Consider the following 23,508-nt stretch of genomic DNA (forward strand, 5'->3'; position numbering starts at 1 on the left):
AGAAATTACTGACGGGATTTCAACAAAACTTTGATGGATGATGGATCTCGGCCCAGAATAAACCCTGTTAACTTTGTTTTGGTTTTGAATATTGGATTAAACTTGATTATATTAATTCAGATTGGTCAGTATTTTGATCTATTTACAATTTCTGATCTGTTCTGTGTATATAAGCTGTTCTGAATGAATCCATTCACCCTTTCACCTTTATCATACATCCTGTATGATAAAGCTGGCTGTTGTTGAAATATAGGAATAATGATGCACATAGTTTCTCGTGAAAGACACTCATTCTGTTACACAGCGCCACTAATCCAATGATGGAAAGAAACGAGTATCTTGAACCTGAAGCAGGCTAGCCGTGCCGCACACCGTAGCACGCTGAGTCAGCTTTGAGATATCTGAAAACTTCAGTCGAGCCCAAAGATAGCTGGCTTACTCATTAATCTTGTTTCATGGAACAGGCCAAACGACATGAGAACATATTTAGGAAAAGCAGAAGTGAATTAGAGGGACGGAAGAGGAAAGATGAGATTGCGATAGACTAGCGCGGCCCAGTTCTGTGTTGACTTTAGGTCCGGCTCTAGAGATGCAGACAGCAGGCTGAACCTCCCACCCAGCAGTTATCAGTAAACAGACAGAGGACTGCAGGCAACAGTTTTAGAAGCTCTGGTTCAGAGTTTCCCATGATGTTTTCCTTTTAAAGACACAGAAACTATTTCTTTTTTTTTTTTTTGACAAACAAAGACCTAGCTGTTGCTACGGTTGAATAACGACTGGTGCATGGAGAAAAAGGTATTTTTAAAAAAGCTTTCAGAGGAATTCTACTTAATCAAGGTTTTTTTCATTATTCACATCGGACTGTATCACAAAAACCAGTTAGCATCTGGAGTCGACAAGCAACCCAGCAACCGAAATCCCCTTTCCTCTCCAGTGAAGAGGGAGCGGTGATGAACCTCTCCGCTGTCCGTCCTGTTGAAGAGAGGGTGTGATCTATCGATTGTTTTTTCACTCCCTTTATGCAGCTGCACGGTGAGATAAAACAAGCAGCAGAGAGAGAAGCATGGCCGCCAGAGAACGGAAGGACATTGATAATAAATACTGACAGTTACGTGTTGTTTTTTTTTGTTTTTTTTATAAAGTTACAGCAAAAGATATAATGAGTCATTACAGTATAAAGTGTGGTGTGGTGTCTCCAGGTGTGAGTTTACTCCTGTAAGACTTGAGACAGCACTTTTAGATCTTGGCACAACAAGCGTGCTGCGTACTTATTTGCTCACTGACCCTGTAGAGATTTAACTCCTGAGGTGTCAGAAGTAAATATCAAATGACGGGACATTTTTGATGCCATACAGGTATGTTGTAGGTTCAGTCCCCAGCTCCACTGCTCGCTTCCTGCTCAGCACCGAACAGCAGACAGACTTATTTAGCAACTAGCTTGTTAACGATGATGAAGGTTTAGCAGCTAAAGAGATTTTTCTATTAAGAGTTGTTAGCGGAGTAAAGAGTGAATAATTTACTTTCATTCATTAGTTTTTTAGAAACTTGACGCCAGCTAAATGATAATTTTGCTCTGTAACTGCTGGTTGTGTTAATGAGCAACAAATTAGTTTACGTGCAAAGAAAAGTTAAGAGAAACATAATTGTATACGCTTGAACCAGTGATTCGTTTTATATGCTAAAAAAATAACTAAAATATAATCAAAATAATAATAAAATACCATTAACTAATTATCAAAATTGTTGCCAAATAATTTCCTGTTGATTGGCTGTTAGATTCAGCACTTGTTGAAGTTCTTATGGTCATTTTTACTTTTTATGTGCTTTTATCTTTCTTTTCTTTTATCTTTTTTATTGGATGTAAAATAAGAGTTTGGTTTCCTGTCACACAGTGAGACAAAGAAACTCAGCAGCTGTGTTCAAAATGTCCTCACATGTCACTGTTGGGTTACTTCTTTGTTTCCGCTTTGGATTCTAATACCTCTGTTCTGTTTTTACCACAGACCTGAAGCATACAGAGCGCCACATCAGACCGCAACAGACCGGACCAGACCAGGTCGATCCCAGTCACTGACCCGTCCCCTCCCCTCCCCCCTCCAGCCTTGAAGGCTGCATCCACCAGCACTCGCCGATCGTCCTGTTTACCAGTTATTTATTTTGCTGATCGGACGACCTCACACCACCACCACTGGGACCGGACAGGAGGCCCAGAGGTTCCCCCCGCTGGACCTCTAAGCTGTGCCTGGCGATGCCTCAGGTAAGAGGGACGACAGAACGAGGGGAACTGGACTGTGAGCGACACACAGGTGGACGGGCGTCCTCCAAACAGGCCGGGACGAATGGACAGTGTCTGACATCTGAAATCTGAAAAAATCACAATTTTGTTTAAAACATAATAAATACAAATATAAACCTTCAAATCTAGCAAACAAATTAACAACAAAGGAGGTTTTCAGTAACCAGAAGCGGACATTCAGTACCAGAGATGTAAAACACAGTTCAGCTGTGTGACCCTGCTGCAATGTGATGCATCAGGCATCCAAACAGCTGCTGGGGGCAGATGGGCCGTGAGTAGCTGAGTGTTGAGTGTGTGGACGTGATTTCAGATTAAAGTTTAGTTTTTTTAATTAAACTATTTGTAGTGTTGAGTAAAAAGAAAGGCAACACACTCGACCTCAGGAGGAGATGATCGCGCTACGTTAAGATGTTGTAGAGAACACGTGTTGCATCCTGATGGATTGTGTGGAGACAAATATTACTGCAGGTAACTGCAACATATCTCGTCTCCAAGCAAAACCTTTACAAAGATCGACCACCAGAGAGCGCTGATGAAGTCAAATTATTGACTGTTAAATTCTCCGTGTGTCTCTTGGCTACAATTAATATTCAAAATCTGAATCAAGATTGCATATTTATGTTATGTGTTTGCATTTTTTTAATCAGGTGTTTCATTGATATTGGATATTTTGAACACATTTTCAGTATTTGTTAAGCTACTATGTTTGTACAACCCCCAACCAGAAGCTCTGTGAGGCTAACGAGTCGTCTGCTGCTAACAAACATTTGTGGACTGTAATAGCACGGGCACAGTTCATGAGCTGTTAATCCTCCGGTGGGTTGTGAGGGATTCATTAAGAGCATCAGGTAGCCCAGAGTCCTGGCGTCTCTTGTGTTTATCTCCGTATGTCAAAGATGAAGAAATAATGTTGTGTGTCTGCAGCTCGGCAGCTGAGTCATCAGCGAGAAAAGCTCCGTTGTCAGGATGTTCTGCTCATCTCGTAAAAGACAGATTTAGAAAACTGACACAACTTACAGAATTTAAAAAAAAACTGCATTACCGTCAATTAAACATGATATTCTGCCTTTGGTGGTGATGATGATGATGATGATGTTGTTTACTTCCGTTTCACCCCCTCGGTGTTCTGTTGTGTTGCAGCCCAGCGTCAGTGGGATGGAGCCTCCCTTTGGGGACGCCTTTCAGAACTACTCGTTTGCTGACCAGGCCCTGACCAGCACTGAGCTGCTCGCCACCAGCTCTGACCCAGATTTCATGTACGAACTGGTGAGTGGCTGTACACACACACACACACACACACACACACACACACACACACACACACACACACACACACACAGAGTCAGAGAGTACTGTTTAACCCGTTATAGAAGTGTACAACCGTTACTATCATCCGCACCTGTATTCATACGATGGTGCGTTTACTAACAGACTCATCTCACTCAGACGGCTAAACGTCCTTTGAGCCTGACTTCTTTTCAGATCAGCTACAGCTGCTCACGCTGCGCCGTCACTGAGCTGCATCTGAATGAAGTATCCAAGTTTAAAGATCACAGTTTTCACATGTGATCATCTTCCCAAGCACAGCATAGTTTCTGCATCATTTGTTGTGGTGGAAACAGGATTTGATTGACGTGTCTGTTATTGCTTTTAGGGATTCCTCTGATAGGCTTTCAGTGTAAAATGTAAAAATGCTCTTCATGCTTCCCTGTAGCTCACATTCAAAAACCGACTGGCAGCGATTGATGATAGTCTCTCTGTCTGTCCTCTGTGCCGAGCTTTAACAGATTTCAGGTCAGTTTTTGTTTTGACTCAAGCTCAGTAACATCAAAAAGAACAAATCTTAATCTGCAGTACAAACTGATCCCCTGGAAGCATCTTGCTGTGTGGTGCACAGACCAGTGTGAGATATATAGGGCAGTGTGCCAACGACACGCAAACACACAGATACTCTGGCAATGATTCTGTAGCCTCTAGTTCCTGTTCATGCTGTCAGATATCAGCCTTATTGATTTTAACATTTACTGATGGCTCGTGTTGGAGTTGTGTGAACTTCCTGCCGCTGCCACTTCACATTAAAAGCTCTCTACTTGCAAACCAGCAGCGTTTTTTACTGTGAAGCACCTGCAGGAAAAGCAAGTAGTACATCAGAGAGTTGGCTGAGATTTATATGTGTTACTATTCTTTGATAAAAAGCAGATCTGCACACCAGACATGGACATATTCTGATCTGTTACCTCAGGGTGTTATAGTTCAAGAAGAAACAGCCGCAGGGAGACGTTAGACGTTCATGCACCTCCAACGCGTCATCGAGGCAAACTGCTTCTTTAACCTTGCCGTGCTGTGCAGTGGAAAAACACTCGCACCCGCGCCAGCTTGAGTAGCTCGAGTGGTCACAGTTGCTCACAGCTCTGCTCTGCGAGAGTTTCCCCACCCGTATCGAAAAACAATATTAGGTTACACAGCACACAAGCTCCCAACAAACACCACAGAGAACCCAGTAAGTGGCACAGTGATGTTTTGTTGCTAATGCTTTTTAAAATTCAAATAATTAAAGGACTACAAAACAAGTATTACAGTCAGATGTTTTATGCACATTTGACAGCACTGAGATTAAACACAAACAGGGAAATCATCAGGTTTGGATCCAACACAGAAGTTGTCACCTGAACAGAGTGAAGTCAGAGTGTCTGCAGGGACGACGGCAGACTTTCTTCACAGCTGAAGTAAACGGAAAGTCCCTTGAACTTCCTCCGACATGTTAGAAAACACAGCAGCTCTTTCACTTTCAGTGTTTTGTTTGCTTTCTTCTGTTTCAGTCATCTCATTGTGAATCGGAGGTTTGCTCAGCCGCCAGCGTGGCATTTTAAACAGAGCAGCTGTGTCTAATTGTTTATCAGCCGTGTGACATTTGCCCGACTCTCAGCTCACCTGTCACTGCTCATGCTGTCAGCTACAGGTGTCTCCCTCAATTTAGTGTCCGTCGTAGACTAAACAATAGTGATTCAGAGCTGCGCTCTCCATTTCTAGCGCCATAGTAACACATTAATCAGATGGTTGTGTTGTGTTGGATCCTCTTCGATCAACAAATAGGACTTCTATAAACACCTTTACTAAATGCACAGTGTAAAAAGATTTCCAGCGTTCTGTTGCGATCTTCTCTGTCTCTCCAGTGAAGATCGTGAACGTTCTGACTGAGAACTCACACTTCTGCTCGGTAGACGTTCACCTACCAGGCACTCGATGAAATGACTTCACAGTCTTTATGACGAGGCCGCGGTAGTAAAATGGAAACAGAAACTAAACTGAATGGAATTTTAAAAAATAGAAGCTCTTCTAACCCAGAATCCATGTTTTCCTCCGCTGTGCAGGACAGAGACATGACCCATCGACAGAGCCCCTGTGGGGACAGCGTGGTGGGGGTCGGGGACGGAGGGAAGGAGGTGGAGGGCTGCGTGGATCAGCTGATGGGTCTGGGCGAGTGCGAGACGGTCTACAGCAGCTCAGCGTTCGAACAGTGGGACTCCTACTGGGAAGACCTCACCAGGTACTGGATTATTCATGTTTGTACTGGAGCTTATTTTAGATCAAGTTAAAAACAGCAGTAAGTAAATAAGACGCAAAAACACACTGATGAAATTCAAACGGCCTCCTAGTTCTCCATAAACTTTCCTGAAGTTGAATGTTGCGCTTCTTCTGAGAGAACTTGGTTTTCTTCAAAACATTAACTTGATAACTGAGTGAATACGTGGCAGAAGAGAGTAGCTGGTGGTGGACTTAGTATTCGTACTAGTCATGAAGGAAAAACAGCCTGACACTTTTCTTCCAGCTCGGTTTGTTGAATATCTTCATTTTAGTTGCTCGAGGTGCAGGTTGTGACTCTCTCTGCGTCTGCTGGTTAAATTTAATTTCATCTGCTCGAGTCACTCCTACCTCGGTTTGTAAAAGATTTCCACTCAGCTGAGGGAGTTTGACAAGCAGACAGTCGCAAGGCTGAGTGCAAATGTTACTGTCAACACATAACACATTGGATAAATCACCCAACTTCACACCGTCAGCTCATTTAAGAATTTAATACAAGCAGAGTAACAATCTGCAACAATCTAATCTAATTTTCTTGTAAACAAAAACATGGATCTGAAACTGTAAATAGTTTAGAATAAACATCTTAAATCCTCGCGTTTGACTCCGCGATCATCTGAATTGCAGTGGATGATTGTTTTTGGGGGACCAGCTGGATTTAAGTGAATTAAGAGGGTTCTGGCTCAGAGGAGGTTGTGCTCAGTGATTTCCTGAATCATGTTTGCTTGATTTCTACTGTAGGAATGACAGAAGTGAAGTCAGTCTGTGAGCATTATGAGATCGGACAGGTGCCTAAAGGTTTTTATAGCCGGAGAGTTTACCATCACTGACGGGTAATTCATGGAGGCAGGTCATCTTGGTTGAACACACGCAGACGACGTGAGGCAGGTATTGGTTTTGCTTCAAGGCAGGGTGTGGTTTAAGAGGTCGGTAAACAACAAAGCAGCTGGCTGCCGCAGTCTCCTGAGATCTCAGGTGATGCTCCGTCTGTCCTGCAGCTATCCTGATGCTCTGCTGCCAAAATAGTTTGTGCACACTGTCCTCTGATGTCAGCTGAGGGCAGAAAACAGTTTCTGAAGTCCAAAGGCTATTAAAACGGAGGCGGAGGAGTGCTGGGTTGAGGGTATCTGCCGTTAAGAGGGTTGATTGAGGTCATGTTTCAGTAGGGCAGAGGAAAGTGCTGCATCTTTTGGATAATGAGTGAGTCATTCTTTTACAACCCAGACTGTCCAGCTTAGTCCCACTTTTCTGTTTTGTAGCTGTGGAGAGTTTCTGGGTCAGTAGAAGCTGTGATTTACCAAGCAGCAGTTTTCTTCATAAAGAGATTAAAGCAGTGACTGTGTTCATGTGTCAAAACTCTGACTACGAGATGTGAAATGTAAGACTGTACTGAGCTTTATCTAGTTCACATTGTGTTCATTCAAGTATATAAAACAGGGAAAATATGAAAATCCTCGTCATGTCTTGGTAACATTTTACATTTTAAAGGTTATATCCAATCTAAGATTTTGTCTCTGGTCTGCAGATACACTCGGCTGGCCAGCTGTGACATCTGGGGTACCAAAGAGGTGGACTTCCTTGGCCTGGATGACTTCTCTAGTCCCTACCAGGACGAGGAAGTGATTGGTCGAACCCCGACGCTTGCTCAGCTTAACAGCGAGGATTCGCAGCCCGTGTGTGAGGCTCTCTACCCCCCTGCTGACCTGACCCTGTCCACCCCCCAGCCTCAGCCTCAGCCGTCCCAGCTTCCCTGTCACAGTAAGAGACCCCTGATCCCTGGACAAGGATTGGGCCCCGGATCTGTGCGGCCCTCCCTGAGCTCCACATCTTCCTCCCGTCCCTCCCGCAGCCTTCTCCCAGACTTCCCAGAAGGCTCCCAAAAAGCCACCAGGCCCGTCCCCTCCAGCACCGAGACCATGGCCAAGACCCAGAACCTCCTCAGTCTCACCCAGGACTACGGCCAAGCTCAAACCAAGCCCCACGGCCGAGGAGCCAAGATGGCGGCCCCGACTTCTCATGGCTCTGACTTTGTGCGGAAGGCCAAAGTCCGTGTGAGTGCTGTGCATAAAACTCTTCCTGACAAGCCCCCCCAGACGGATTTCGAGAGGTCTGATCCCCCTCTACCTCTCTCCCAGCCCCAAGAAGAGAAGGCCTCCACTTCGGCGAGCGCCGCCTTGGTGGGACTTCCTGCTGCAGCAGCCAGCGGCTCCAGCAGCCTGACGAGCTTTGAGAGGAGGTCAGAGGGGCCAGGGAGGAGAGAGATTCCTGTAGGCTGGTCCGCCGCAGTGCCTCATCTTATCGAGGCGAGTCAGGCCCTGGAGAGCAGCACCTCTGCCACAATCGGCGGCGGGGACGGCGTGGCGGGAGCTAGCGGCGGCGTTGTTGAGGGTACAGAGAAGAGCAAGGAAGAGGAACACAACTACTCTCTGTTCCTGACCCGCAGCAGACTGGCCAGCAGAGCCCAATCCCTGCTGGATGAGGAGGAGGAGGAGGAGGAGGATGAGGAAGAGGCGGAGGAGGATGAAGGCGACGGGCTGGAGCTCGACGACGAAGACCACGATGAGGGTTTTGGCAGCGAGCACGAGCTGTCGGAGAATGAGGAGGAAGAGGACGAGGAGGAGGATGAAGACTACGAAGCAGACAAGGATGACGACATGAGCGACGCCTTCTCCGAGCCAGGTAGCATCCCGTCGTCTTCCTTCTGCTGTCACCAGTCGCTGGCAAACAGTTGTTATAAAATTTTTGTTCTGAGGCTGAAGCAGCTCAGTAGTCTCGTAGTTCAGCACTCGGACAAAGTTCATTTTCTTTCACTGTCGCCACAATCAACAGCGAATTAAAGTTCCTCATAGCAGCTTTAAGCAATAACGTCCTGCGTCTATTTCTCCTTTTTCGTGTTTTCTTTTCTGCCACTCTGATTTCCTCCCTGTTCTCCTCCCGCCTCCACCAGGCTGCGACATGGAGCTGATGGAGGACATTAAAGGCCTGACAGCAGGAGTCTCCAGCCGGAAGAGAGGCAAGCGCCGCTACTTCTGGGAGTACAGCGAGCAGCTCACCCCCTCCAAACAGGAACGTATGCTAAAGCCGTCTGAGTGGGACAGACACACGCTGCCTAGCAACCTGTACCAGAAGAACGGGCCTCTCCACGGTATACATACGCACAAACACAAACACAAACACACACACACACACACACACACACACACACACTCATATATATATATATATAAATATATATATATAAATATAAAAACTGAACACCGGAGCACAAACAGACGTCGTGATGTAATGACTGTTCTTCACAGGAATCTTAAAAGGAGCGACTTTGTGCAAACTAACATGAAATGATATGTTGGATTATTATAATTTTGGCAGAAAACTAAACATATAAATGACTTCTCGTGGCGTCTGCAGCTCGAGACATTCAGCAGGACTGTGACAGTTTGAATTTTCCACAACAGCAGCTGTGCACAGCATGTTGCGGCGATACTGCAGCTCGAGTGATCGCATTGAAAGTATTAATTGGATGAAAGGAGCACGTCTCATTTCTCACATAAAAGGCAGCAGATTTCTCTCGCATTCATGTCCGTATTTATTTAATTCTGTCGCCCGAAATGAATGTTGTGTGAGGATGCAGAGGATGACTCATGATGCATATTGATCATTTCACAAAGAAGAAGCACTTGAAGCTTTTCCCCTGTTTGAAAATTCAATCATAACGTAAGTGTTGAGATTCAACACAGAGGGACGATTACTTTGCTACTGATCCAGGACCTGTTGTAGATCCACTGCAGGCGTCGTCAACTGTGGCTGAATGAAAAACAACCATTGAAAGTGTGTTTGATGCTTACGGCAATGAGAGAAATGAGAAAATGTCGAATTGCTCTGAAAGATATTGAGTGAACAGGGAAACTGTGCAAATTGAACATTACATGGAGTCATTTAAATGGATGCTGGAGGAAAAAGGAAGAAAAGTTTAGATACAAACAAATGTTTCATGATTGATTTATTGTTCAGAGCACAGATTATTGAATACAGATCAATTAATATTAACTTGATAAACCACAGGGAACCAATTTAAATAGTAGAAATGTTTGTTATTCTTATGCAGTAATCATCTTTTCTTCTCTCCTCATGAAGGAAAGTATATGCTGAAGAAATCTCGCCGCACTGACGTGGAGGATCTGACCCCCAACCCACGCAAGCTGCTGCAGATCGGCACCGAGCTCCGCAAACTGAACAAGGTGATCAGCGACTTGACCCCCGTGAGCGAGCTGCCGCTGACTGCACGGCCGCGGTCCCGCAAGGAGAAGAACAAGCTGGCGTCCAGGTAAGTTATTCACACGTACGCATTATCTACACTCAGCTGTTTATTTACAATCACGCTCAACTCCACGATATTGTAGTCAAGATGCTGATTTGGGAGCAGTATGTCATGTTTCCCAGAGCCTTTTCTGTTTCCATGAGTAAACTCCGCTCACCTGTCGTGTTTTTGTAGAGCGTGCCGTCTAAAAAAGAAGGCCCAGTATGAAGCAAACAAGGTGAAGCTCTGGGGACTCAGCACAGAGTACGGTACGTTAACAACACGATTTACATTCATCAACCCTCTGCAGTCATTGTGATTATTGTAATTTATGCAGCTGTACCTGTTTTTAAGCAAATTTAAAGTTGCCCCCCTGATAGTGAAATCGTTGTGTGCTGAATGTTTGTTTGTTTGCTGTCCTCCTTCAGACCGACTGCTGTTTGTGATCAACGCCATCAAGGAGGAGATCGTGGTGCGAGTGGAGGACTCTTCTCCGCGTCCGACCAACATGACTGACACTCTGGAGCATCTCATCCAGGAGACACTTGGTGAGAACAATTTACAGCTGACAGGTAACCAAAAATAGACATATTGTTATGTTAAAGATGATAAAAACATTCTCTGACATAAGGAATTTATAGCCAATTCATTTTATCGTGTGGGAAAACTTTGTGGGAATGTTATTTCCAGATTTGAATTTATGGGGTTAATAACTTGCATGAGAATCACAAACAATGCCTCATTCATTCATGGTAGACGAGTTAATTTTCATCCAGATGAGCTGGACAAGTTACAGCCAGCTGTCATGACAGTGCGCAGAAACCGTCTAACAAAGTGCAAAACAACAAGCGCAAATATTCATTTACTTCAGTCCTATGAAGGGTAGTGTCATCAAAATCACTTCACACATCCGTGGTCTCCTGTTGGTTACACAGCAGGTTAAAACTTTGTTGAATTTTTCCTGTTTGGAGTGAATTTGTCAGTTTCGCTTTTCAGTGTTGCACTTGTTGTCGGTGTCCGACGCACTCTCACCTGACAGGCGGCTGAATTTAACAAGCTCCGGTTGCTCCTAACTTTCTCTGTCATCTGCTAAAAAATGTCAGTACAGCCGATCACGCTGCACTTTAGTCGAATGCTGTTCAATATACTGTCCTCCGCAATTATGGCAAAGTACTAAAGGTCCACAGGTAATACTAGTCCTGTGCAAACAGGGCTTCAGAGGAGAGCTAATTGAAATGTAATGTAGACTGAAAAATGTGATTTTTAGAGGAAAAATAGTTACCAATCATTACTACAAAACTTACCCTTAGATTTAGATATGATATCACTCAAAATACCATTCTTATCAAAACTTAAACCAAACTAAATGTAACTATTGAAATGGTAAAAAAAAAAAAAAAGTTGATAAAGCAAGTCAGACAAGAAAGAAGTTAGTAAAGATAACAAATGACTCAGTTAACGTCGAGCCAGACGAGATAACCTCAGATCATATCAGAGGCACTGAAACAAATCAGAAGGTAATAAGGAGGCAGTTAACCACTTTTCAGGGATATCGAGCCGCCATGTTTACCTGAAGAAGAAATAATCTGGTGAAAATGTCACTGAAGAAAATAACAACACAGATGATTTACCAGGTGACTGCGTGACAAGTTGTGTAGTGACAGTGAGGAACCAACGTGAACGCTGATGGTATCACTGTGCAACCTGATGACACAATAAATCAGATATATTGTCTGTTTCCAGTTTAAATCAGGTGTTTTTTGTTTTTTTTTTTTAACGTCTAACATCTCTGACTGTCTGCATCTCTGTGTGTCTTTGTGCCGGCAGTGGCATCACCTGTTGCTGGGCAGACTTCGGACTTCGTCAACAAGATCTTGGACAACACAGGACGCGGGGATCCCACCGGCGGACTGGTCGGCCTGCGAGTCCCCACCTCCAAAATCTAGACAGAAGCGCGGTCCACTAAGAGGAGTGGACTATTCCCACCGTGCTGTCCTATTGTAACTATGCTCCCCTCTGCATGCCCCTCCAACCCAGAGTACACACACATTGTTAGTCACACAAACACACATACCACTCCCTGTGCGTATGTATGTGTGCTTGTTGTCGCCATGCACCCGTATGGCGTACACCCTAGCTTCCTGTCTCTGCGCGCCCTGTGCAGAAACAGTGCGTCACTGTCTCCCAACCCATCGTGAGAGTCTGTTGGGAAAAGCGCCTCAAAAAGCAAGGGATGGCTCGGTGTACAGCGAATAGCATGTTCTAAATCCACTGGTGATTACTAGATGTGTTTTAACATAGCGTTGTGTAGGGTCGGTTCTGACAGTCACACGAGTGTAACCACTGGAATACTACGACACAATTTGTTTGAGGTTGTGATGACAGAGGAGGAACTGTTACACGTCAGACACCATCAAAAGGTTCAAAAAGATCAAGTTAACATTTTTCGAGACGAGGTTATAACCTCACATGGCAACACAAATTAACTCCAGGATGTTAAATTGGCCCACTCAGTGAAGTTTTCGGGGTGGCAGGAAATATTTTGTTTTGAAGGCTTAAATATGTTCGTGCCACCCCCCGCCCCCCTGTTTGCCAATCAGGTCTTCTGTTGATAAAATATCGATGTTGACTTTTAGCAAAAATGAAAGTAGTAGAAGCTGAAAGTTCAAACGAGACTGTCAGCAGGAGCGACAGACATCCTGCCGAGTCGCAGGAGGAAGCTTAGCGTCTATTTTTGAAGACGCCGACTTAAACAAGAGGAGGTAGTTGACCATGTGGAGAGGAAGCGTATGTAGTTTGGTGCTTTTTGGCCTTGTGCTGGTTATAACTGGACTGTGTGAAATGGACATTTTGCCAGTGTGGGAGCAGATTGTGAGGAAGATGATGATGATGATGATGGTGGTGGTGGCGGTGATGAAGATGACATTAACAGTGATCCATCTCCTCGAGGAAACTGTACATAAAAGCGTCTCCCAGGTTAAAACCGGCTCCCCCTTTTTTGTACAGTAGAGACGGCCAGGCTAACAGTTTGGTGTGTTCATACTAGTGTTTGATCAGAGTTCTATTCATTGTGCCTTGTGTATGTATGTGTGTGTGTTTCTGTAAGTCTGAGTGAGTGTGAGTGTGTGCAAGGGACTGAATGAGAGGAGGTGATTGGTCAGAACTCCCTGAGGTCCAGCCAAGGAGAGGCCTACATTACACTGAGGGAGATAGTTATTGAATGTGAGGAGGGAGGCACCTGAGGGGGTTTGTTGTGTATTTCAGTTGTCTGAAGATATTCTGAATGTACATAAAATGAAACGGAAGCTCTCGTTGCGTGATGCCACAGAGTCTGTGTATATAGGAGGGCTCTGCAATAGATTACTTTTGGTTTTTGGTACTCTTGTCTTTAGGGATCGGGGGAGGGTTAACATATATTTTCGTTTTAGAGTTACAAAAAAAAAAATATTTGCACACTATATTTTGATTGTTTTTTGTACCAAAGACACATGCAACGAAATGGCGACCAGCCAGTTAAAGTAAGGTTTTGCACAGCTTACCTGACGCCGTATTGAATGTAAGAAACGTGGGAGGGTCAGGGAACTTCATTGAACTGTGAAATTAGCTTGGGTCCAATTCTGTACAGAAAAGGAACATTCATTCATTTCTTTTTTTTTTTTTAAATCTAAAAATTAACCCCATCTTTGGGCTTCTCCAGTAGATTTGTTGCCTAGCGAGCACTTCATTCCTGAACTGATTCCTCCCGCCACGTGCTAATTGTGTTAACGGCGCTATCTAGGACAAAAACCAAGAGCGCTAGTAGATAAGCTATGTTACATTTTTGCCTGTTTGTCAAGATGTCACCAACAATAACCAAAACGTTTTGTTCCTGTGTCACTTATTTGATTTTCTGTATGTAGACGAGATCTAGTTCATCAACAAAATATTAACTGAGTTGTGTTTTAAAGTACTGTATATAGAAGCATTAATGATATATCTATCGATGGTGAAATGCCACTTTTCATGACAATTGATTCATTTTTAAGCATGACACATTTCTAAAGCCTATCCTTGCATCGAGAAAGTTAGAGGAAAAAAAAACACAAAACCAAAAAAAAAAGGTTCTTGTTATATTTTTGTACTTTAGCTGCCTGCTAGCTTTCCTGTTGGTTTGGGAGTATTTGTTGGTCAGACAGGAGTGAAGAGAAGGAGATGTCCATCTGATAGTTTATGAAGCTACACTTGACCCCTCTTCGCCGACTGAAGTGAAATGTTGGAGAATCGGGGCTGCAGCGGTCTAGTTTGAATGGTCTATAAAGAGAATGAGGACATGCTGCCTTTAGTGAAGAGATGTTGTCTCAGAAAGAAAGCCAAAGCATCGTACTTTAGTCCCAGTTTCAACACTGTGCATTGTTACTTAGATTTTCTCCCGTATTCCCTCTCGAAATTTTGCATTTCCTGGGATTGACATCGCCGCCTTCGAGGTTGCATTGCCGAATTTTTACCTGCCTGGCCTTCGGTCCTCAGCATCCATCCTTCCTGACCGGTCACATCTGCAGAGAATGACTTTGTTGACTTTGCTTACGGAAACAAACAGAGTTACAATTTTGTCCAACGTTTAAAAAAAAACAAAAAAAACTAAGAACATGCATGATGCCTGCATGCCTGCCCCTCCTGCAGCCCCCCACACAGGACACGCTGCCAGTCCCAGGAAATGTAAAACTCAACCAGAATTCACGCGGCTGAATTCAGAAAGTGCTCCTTCACCGAATGATGTCTGATGATGATGAAGCAGAGCTGTGGTCTTTGTGTGATTGAAGAACAGCTAGTGCTACATACAGTATATATATACATATATATATATATTTTTACTGTTTTCCGTTCCGTCTAAAAAGGGAGAAATGGTGCTTTTTTTCTGAAACTAGAATGATGAGTATCCATGATTCTTATTTAGTCTAGTTGTAGCCTAATGACTTGCTCTCCCCCTTACCGTCCATAGCTATTTTCTTAGTAGTGATTCATTTTTTGTAAATAGACTATAAGTTAATATGTATCTTCTAAATGTTAGATATATGTATAGAATACTCTATCTTATATGTTTGAAAACAAAAGCACTTTGTCCAAAAAAGGAAAAAAACAAAAAAACAACAACAAAAAAAAAACAAAACAAAAAGAAAAGCATTTTTTTCTTCCATTTGCTGCTAAAAGGCCTGGTGTGAATGCTGCAAGTGTACTTGACGACTACTTGCTAGGATAGGTCTTGTACCTCACCTGGCTAGGTGTATAATCTAGCGAGGAGTAGGTGTTCGGCCTGGCGAGGGTTACATCTACATGTTTCTGGAGCCGTGAAATGATATGAGGCGTTGCTCGAGAGCGTATCATTCCTTGGCTTCGGGAAGTCCAGTGTCTTGACCGGATATGTCTATTTCCTGATCAGGGGATAGGTCGTGTGTTTGTGGTCTTAAAAAACAAAAAAAATAGAGGGTTTTGATTCCAGGGCCCCTACATTGATCCTGATGCTGACCCCCTTGGCGTCTTGATTCATTTGCCTTCAGTAGAGGTTTCCTATGGAAAAACAGTCTGCTTTGGCTTCCTCTTCAGGGTGATGTACAGTGTAGACACATTTCTCCAGAGAGCTATATTGTTATCATTTGTAAACTGATTTCTACTTGTGACTTAATGCGGAGGGGTGTAGCCTGGGGCGGCCCGGGAGGAGCCCGTTTGAAAGATGTTCTTCCGGGCCGCCTTGGGGGAAGTTACTTTATCACTGTACTGTATGGCAAGCCAATTACAAATGGAGACTCAATCCGGACACTTATTGCCTTCTGAAACTTTTCACTTACATACAAACAAAAATAATAACGTGGCAGACGTGTCTGTTGCCGAGGGGAGTGCCCGAGGTTCACGACGCTGTCCGCCAACATACGGTCAATAACAACAACAACAATAACAACAAAACCATTCAGCCTGATTGGCTCAAAACAACCTTGACTGAAGTAGCAGACGTGGCGAAATATATCTGACAAAAACGGCTTCAAATATTTGAACTACTCGTGCTCAGTTGTATCTTTTGGAACAGTATTTGAGGCATTTTTTTTCAGCGAGGATTTCGGCCCAGGTCTGGTAGGGGGTCAACAGCGGTTAAAGGGCCACTGGTTGACAAGACATTAGACCAGAGAAGCGTGTGTGTTTTGCTGTCGATCACGAGGCTGGTTCAAGAAAGAGTCCTCACAGGTTTTTACATTTAACATGATAGGTGCAAGCTGTGCAACTTTACATTCAAACCAGGAGACTCTGTGGCATTTTAACAGTCAAGGAGTGAGTGAAAATCCACGCCAGTAAAACTATTCCTTCTTCTTTTTATTTCTGATGACATAGATCCTATACAGTCAACTATTAAGCTAATAGAGTGTGTAACTTTGTGCTACTCTTGTCCAATAAAAGCTAAGTGGATCCATAAAGCTCTTCTTCAGCAAATCAGGGTAATATCGTTCTTCTATCTGACATATGTGATGACATATAAAATCAAAAGAAAATATATTTATGTATTCCAATTATTGTCGCCATTCTTTACTCTGTACAAAATATTTTGTGTGTGTGCGTGTGTATGTGTGTTATGAATTATCAATGTCAATCAATATAGTGCAATGCTCTTTACACAAACTGAAGAAAAAAAAAAAAAAAGGCCAACAGACTTGTCACAAGAATTCAAAGTTTCTCCGCTTTTCTTATTAAACTGGTATTCAGACACACACAACCTACAACATTCTCCTCTCACGAAAGGATTTGATTCTGGTTTCCAGCTGTGATCCAACTGGGGCGTGTCACATGGTGCTGATCACTTTTCACTATCCCAGAAATAATTCAACAATTAGAATCTGTATTCAGACCTGCTTGTGAATACGGCTGTCCATGTGATTGTTTTCAGTAACTGTCATCAGACCAGACTTCCCTGTCGGACCAATCAGAGGAAGATTCACACGTACTTTTGCTCTAAACAACAACGGACTGTTTTATTTTCTGTCGTACTGATCGGATCATTAATGTTGAGCATACCTTGGTTTTCCTTTTTGTAAAAGTCAGACTCCTGGATTTCACACCACAGCACAAAGTCAAAGAGGATTTTTACTCTGTTTGAGGAGGTGCGAAATAATCACCGATATTCTGGTGTGTCGTTTGGTTGATTTGGAATTTTTTTTTAATGTTATCATGAGAAAATAATGTAATTAAAATGAAACAAGTTTACTTTGTATTAAAAAATTCCAAGAGGAAATATTCGGTAACGCCTTTTTAAAATTTTATTATCATGTCTGTAATTTCCAAATAATTTCAGTTAAATGTACAACAAGGAATTGTCGATTATGAAAGTACAGCACTTAATATTCCATGTTATAATTATTAATCATCACTATGCTTCCTAACAGCTGAGATTAAAAAAAGAAGTGTATTAAAAATATGTTGCATCTTTCTTTCAGTCGCTTCCAAACCAAAATCAGAGGAGGTGGTGCTCGTGCTGCATTTGTCCACAGGGGGCGCCAGAATCAGCAGATATTAAAGTTCCTTGTTGCCTCTTTAAGGTTTCTTGAAACAACTTTAAAGTTTGGTAACAGGGAAAATAAAAGACAGCGTGTTATTGATACACTTTAAGTTAATTAATTTCACTTTTTGTGAAAAAAACCTTTATGTTCAATTATATTTGCTGCACTGATCTATATTTCTTTATTGGTTATAGGACGTCTGATATACGGATATTAATGATAAATTGTTGCATTTAAAACCAAAATATTGACATTGTGTTAATAATAAACATATGATAATACTGTGTAATTAATCCAGCACCTTCCTGTGTATCTTTATGCATCATTCAGCTCATTATTGTGGTTTTTACAGGCCACCATTTAACTTTTAGTTCAGTCTCAAATCTTTCACTAACAGGACGTTGTTTCCAATGAAAAACCTCTAAAACCCACCACAGAAAAATGTGAACGACAGTTATCAACTAGCTAGTGAACATAAAAGTGCACAAACACAGAAGTCTCCTCCGCCGGGCACTTTTAAAAACAGTAGTTGAATAGTTCATCGTGTTTCCAGGAAACGTCTCAGGAGATTATTAGGAAATTACATGTAACGTGTAAAACAAGTGTTACTGAATATTCTCGTCTCTAGAAGTGAACGCACCTCACGCTGGCTGTGACGTTAGATCTCAGAGTCTGGCTTCCGGCTTCTTTCGAGGCATTTCAAGTGTTTTTCCAGTCTTGTTTGGGCCCGTGTGAACACCTCATGTTCAGAGGCCGTGTGCTTACTACCCACGATTCTCCCTGTGTTAATTAGATACATACGGAAATGTACTCTGTGACAAAACAGGCAGTGGGAATGATGTTGGTGCATGCCGATTCCCTGCATCGCACTGAGAGAATGGAGTGGCGTCTCCACCGTCGCACCGTTCGCTCACTGTCAGTTGAATGATTTCATACTTGCTGCTATTGAATGAGCACAAAGAGATTTTAGAGTTTGGTTTAGCGTGTCCACGACACAAATACAGTATATTGTTACCACACATCCCCGGTTTTTTTCTCACCTTTTTTTTTTTTTTCCTACGACAGTCAGAAAAACCAACAGTGTTACTCACCTTGCACTTGGTTTTTACATATACAAGGAAAAAAAAAACTTTGAATATGATGCCTGCTGAACCAGGTGCCTTAATCAAATATACGAGAACACAAATCTGCACCTTCTGTCAGTCTGGAGGGGGTTTCCCTACAGAAACAAGGGGCTGGGTTTCCCAAAACCTTCACTTGAAAAAAATGAAACCTCATTTTAACCCCAAATCAAGACTTTTTTGTATAATAATCAGCCTTTAACAGCCTGCAAGACAAGCTGTTTGTCACGTACGGATAGAAATATTCCCTTTTGAAGCGTTACTGATTCAGAGCGTAGCCGATAACTTGTAAAGCTAAATTTTTGTTTTGGGAAACCTGGTTCTGTTTTTATCTCTTTCTCTGCCCACTACGCCACATTATTGTGTTTTCTGTATTGGCTGCTGCTGCTATCACCGCTGGTGTGTCCGTGTAGAGAAGAGCAAACTTCCACTGTGTTTGAGGCAGAGGGAGACTTGGACCTGCTTTGTACCTTGTCAATTACAATGTATTCTTCTTCTTCTTCTTCTTCTTCTTCTTCTGTGGTTTCGACATGGAGCACCGTGTTGCTGCTCTCTTGACCTTTTTTGAGAAAGAAAAAAAACAAACAAAAACAAACAAAAAAAAAAGCATAAAACAGAACTTTCCGTTTCTTAACTTTGCTATTATGAAGTGCCAGACCCTCCTTGAAGTCAGTGTTGGCACTGTGTCGCAGGCGAGCGAGTGAAGCGACAAACTGAGCATGGAGGTAAACTGTGGTGCTAATCTGTCCGTGGCTGGGTGCTAACATGGCTGTGTTTCAACAACAAAAAACGACAAAAAAAAAAAGCTGTATTAGCCATATTATTCCTTCTGTTGACGACTCTGGTCAATCTCGTGTTTCCGACTGCTGCACTGCTGTATGCTGACATAGCGAGGTATAACTCTGCTGCTGCTGCTTTGCTGATGAATGTAGACTAGTCTTCCTCAGCAGGATCATACAGACAGATGCGGTTGTCTGGTGGAGCTTTTTCCTGTTGTTCTTCTTCCCGTTAGACTTTGTTCAGAGGGAGACTCTTGTCGTCAGGATCCAGAAAGATCGTGATTATATGTTTTAAACCTTTTTTTTTTTCTTTTTGATTAATCTTGTGGATTGATATTTATGCTCTGACTCTGTCAAATGTTGCAGGTTTGAATTTTTTTTCTCCTAAATTATATTTTATATCCTTTTTTTTCCCCCTCCCCTGATCCCAGTGTTCAAACCGTTTCTTTGATATTTATTTGTTTTGTCCTAAAATTGAACATGTGAGGAGATAATTTCTTTAAATTTATAGCTTTTCCTCTGAAGCAGGTTTTAGCAGGAGTCTGAGGCTTCACAGGCAGGAAGTCAAAGTCACAGTGAAACAAGAAAAACTAAAAATACAATAATTCTTTTCTTGCATTTGTGAATGAAATATTTTACTAGATCCAGTCTGTAATATTACCTCATCGTGTACCACAGATAAGATTGGTTGTGAGGACAATCATCAATTAATGTTTACACTAAATAGATCAGACTGTAAAACACCTTACTTTGACAGAGAAATTCCAGTTAATCAGTTTAAAAATAACTGAACTCATTAAGTAATAGATGCGTTAAAATAAATGCATTAAAAAGCTAAATAAGACGTAAATGAAGCAGCTCATCAGGCAGACTTTGAGCCCAAGTTCCCTCTTTTACTGTAATAATATCCAGCTGTTTTATCCAATAATAAAAGGAACAACAAAACAAATGGCATTAACATTTACAGAGTAATGTGACGGACTATTTCTTGTCAGTGACTTCCTGGAGTCCAGAGAGCAATTTAGTCATTTTCTTTAGTGCTGACAGAGAAATCAACAGCCTGAATATGAAAATATATCTGAACACAAGAAGGTAATTGAATAATAATAAAGGATTATGATCCACTGGCTCCCAACCTGAAGGTCCAAAAGCTTCACAGGGCGATGTAACGTCTCCTCGATGTGTTCAAGTGTTCAAGAAACCTTGTAAAGAATATAAACTGTCGGCCTTCTGCAGTTAAAACAACCAACGAGCTGATGGAACAATGAAGAAAACACTAGAAATAGAAGCTTGTTTGTATTGTTATTCAAAAATAGGAATAAAAAACAGACATAATACAGACAGAGAATTGCATAAAATGTTCCTAAAAATATCAACCAGCCTCTCATCTCTTATTTAATATTGGAATATGAAGCGAAATATACATCTTCAGTTTGCTTGGTGATAGAAAATGTGTTCTTTAAGGAGAAAGTTTGGGAACGGCTGTAATCAAATATCGATCCTTCGGTATCCTATCACGTTATACGTTCTGACCTGGTGCCAGTCAGAAGGATCAGAGCTGCTGTTTCATGGTGACCTTGAGTTATCGTCTGTGAAGCCCTGGAAGCGTCGTGTCACTGGAGGTCTGGATCGGTCAGGCGGAACCAGAACCACCTCTGACACAACTCTTCTCCTGTCAGGACTCTGGATCGAGGATCAGGTGAAGTTAGGAGGCAGCTCGCCGGCTCTCTCTAACTTCTGTGTCAGACATTTTTTTTAGAAATCTGATCAGTTTTCTGGGAAAACTGCGGCAGAGATGTTGTGTTTTGTTTTGTTTTGTTCTGAGAAGGGCTTTGGTTTCGCAGTCGTCTCGTCAGGGAGCTCCTGAGATTAGCCAGGGGTCACTTATAGGCTGGTGGGCAGAGACCCCTCACCCTCCCCTGCTATGAACGACGAGGGGAGGATGATTTCCTCTTCCGCAGACTGATCTTACTAAAGCAAAACAACGACACCCGAGATAACAAAAACAAAAACCCCTCTTTTCATAGCGACACACGTCCTGCTCATCATCCAACACTGCAATGACTTACATCTCCCTCCAGACTTCCCAAAACACATGGAGCGAGAGACATTTAACAAGAAAAAAGAAAATCCTAAAGCATCTTTATTTTTTTTTCTTTTTCTATTTTTTTCTTCTTTAGATTCTTTAGCGACAGACAAGAAATCCATACAAGTCCAAACATGTAGAGGATGTGGGAGTTATCGGTCATCCTGAGCTCCACAGCTACATGCCACTGTAACGATGCTTCTGGTCTTGTATGGTAACTTATTTGATTAGATCGACAGCATGGGATCTTTCTGTAGTTAGTCCTGTGTGTGTTCCTCTCCCCAGTCTCAGTAGGAACGGCTGTACTTCATTGCTAAGTGCTCTACAATAGATCTCTTGGGGAATTATAATTTCATAAAGAAGCAAAACCTGCAGAACGTGTATCCTGCTGAAACTAACTTGATCCTCTCTTTAGCAATGACGTCTATATTTGTAGTTCACATATATGCCTGTTCGAATACAATATCTTGACAGTTGTTATATTTATGTTGTGTAATAAATGTCGTGCTGGGTTTATACTTTTGTTTTATCTAACTTTTTCTTTTTGTTTTACATCGTATTTTTTTGTTTTTTTGTTTTTTCTCGGAGGCACAGTGGGTGGTTTTATGCACAGGCGTGGAAATCTACAAGGTTTCCTTTTGTTTTCTTGGATTGTACTGTAACAACTCATTCTGTTTCAGAGCTTCTGACAGTTTTTGTCTCTGGCTGCTCGACATCCTGCGGACACCTGCCCTGAATCTCTGTCGTGTTATTGTGCCTCTCTCTCTCTTTTTCTTTCTTTTTTTTTCTTATTTTTTAAATCATTCTTTCACTGTTGTATCAGCCAGGAGTTGGTACCACAGCTCTGCTTGTAACCACAACAATAGTCTGATTATGTTTATTGATTTTAATATCAAAATAATAAAACCATTAGCACCCCATCCCGACTCACGTGTTTGACTGGTTGTAATGGAACTGTGCATGTTGGTTTTTGATGACTGATCACTGATTTATGGGAGGGGGTTTATTTGTTATCTACACCACAACATTTAATACAGTCTAAAGTTTATTGGTTAAACATCTCCATATTATTTAACACAGCTCTATGTATGTAATTCATGGATTATAGGTATGTGAAGAAGAACCAAAGACCCCGGGGGAAAAGACATGCGTTTAGGTTTTCTTAAGTTTGAATCGGTTGTTATCCATGACGATGAAATAAAAAAGATTAAAAATATATTCAATATTTTGGCTCCTATAGAACTGTAATATTGTTTTTAACAATTAAAGGGGTCCTTAATAGAAACCTTTTCTCCTTTACCATTTGATTTTGTAGCACGATCCCTGAGATAAATTATTTGCATTAGGGTTAATTTCAGACCCCCTTTTCTTCTAACAAGTTTGTAAATGATGTTATTGAATTTTCATAATGAAAATCAAACATTACAGACAGGAAAATATACCGAAATGTTAATGTGTGATTCAGATTTTTTAATTCAGTTTTGAAAATAAGCACAAAAAAGAAAAATGGCTTCAGGAACTCTCGGTTGTGACTTTACTGTAAAAACAAACTGTGTGGTTTACTTTTAAAGAGTTGGTACCTGGGTAATTTTATAGTAATTCACAACAAATTATCATTTCTATTCATATGAACTTGACATTATTTCAGCTGTGCGTAAATCCTTTAGTGTACTTCACTTAATCTGAATTCTACGAAGAATGGAGTTAAGAGTAAAAACATTCTTCTGATTTCTTTCAACTAGAAATCCAAAATATCGAGTTTATCGAGTTTATGCTAATATTCTGTTCATGTGTCTTGAGAATCTTATTTTCTGAAGTGAACCTTGA

At 42.0% G+C, this 23,508-nt stretch overlaps 1 protein-coding gene and 1 long non-coding RNA gene across 4 annotated transcripts; one reads left to right on the top strand and one right to left on the bottom strand.

Annotated features, from left to right (window-relative positions):
• Positions 1 to 2,118: 2,118 nt before the first annotated feature.
• crebrf (creb3 regulatory factor) lies at positions 2,119 to 22,601 on the top strand. Of its 2 annotated transcripts, none has more exons than XM_037119132.1 (9): positions 2,119 to 2,257; positions 3,437 to 3,562; positions 5,668 to 5,843; positions 7,404 to 8,557; positions 8,826 to 9,023; positions 10,016 to 10,205; positions 10,374 to 10,447; positions 10,607 to 10,750; positions 12,006 to 22,601. In XM_037119132.1, the coding sequence occupies exons 1-9, from the start codon at positions 2,249 to 2,251 to the stop codon at positions 12,122 to 12,124; spliced, it is 2,190 nt and encodes a 729-aa protein (XP_036975027.1). In that variant the 5' UTR covers positions 2,119 to 2,248; the 3' UTR covers positions 12,125 to 22,601. The 2 variants fall into 2 exon arrangements, with proteins under 2 accessions (XP_036975027.1, XP_036975028.1); XM_037119133.1 differs by having other exon boundaries at positions 10,607 to 10,726.
• On the bottom strand, positions 2,227 to 5,119 carry LOC119031029. 2 transcript variants are annotated; one of them, XR_005078491.1, is made up of 4 exons: positions 4,963 to 5,119; positions 4,534 to 4,712; positions 3,339 to 3,570; positions 2,227 to 2,364 (listed from the first exon to the last, which is right to left on the bottom strand). It is a non-coding gene; the product is annotated as an uncharacterized LOC119031029 (long non-coding RNA). The 2 variants fall into 2 exon arrangements; XR_005078490.1 differs by lacking the exon at positions 4,963 to 5,119 and having other exon boundaries at positions 4,534 to 4,852.
• Positions 22,602 to 23,508: the final 907 nt, after the last annotated feature.

This window comes from Acanthopagrus latus, chromosome 13 (genome assembly GCF_904848185.1).
Source record: "Acanthopagrus latus isolate v.2019 chromosome 13, fAcaLat1.1, whole genome shotgun sequence".
NCBI lineage: Eukaryota > Metazoa > Chordata > Actinopteri > Spariformes > Sparidae > Acanthopagrus > Acanthopagrus latus.

What these genes read in the sequence shown, in the direction of transcription:
- crebrf (XM_037119132.1), top strand. An exon ending in CAGATTTCATGTACGAACTG is followed by an intron (nt 3,563 to 5,667) that starts GTGAGTGGCTGT and finishes TCCGCTGTGCAG; the next exon opens with GACAGAGACATGACCCATCG. An exon ending in TACTGGGAAGACCTCACCAG is followed by an intron (nt 5,844 to 7,403) that starts GTACTGGATTAT and finishes TCTGGTCTGCAG; the next exon opens with ATACACTCGGCTGGCCAGCT.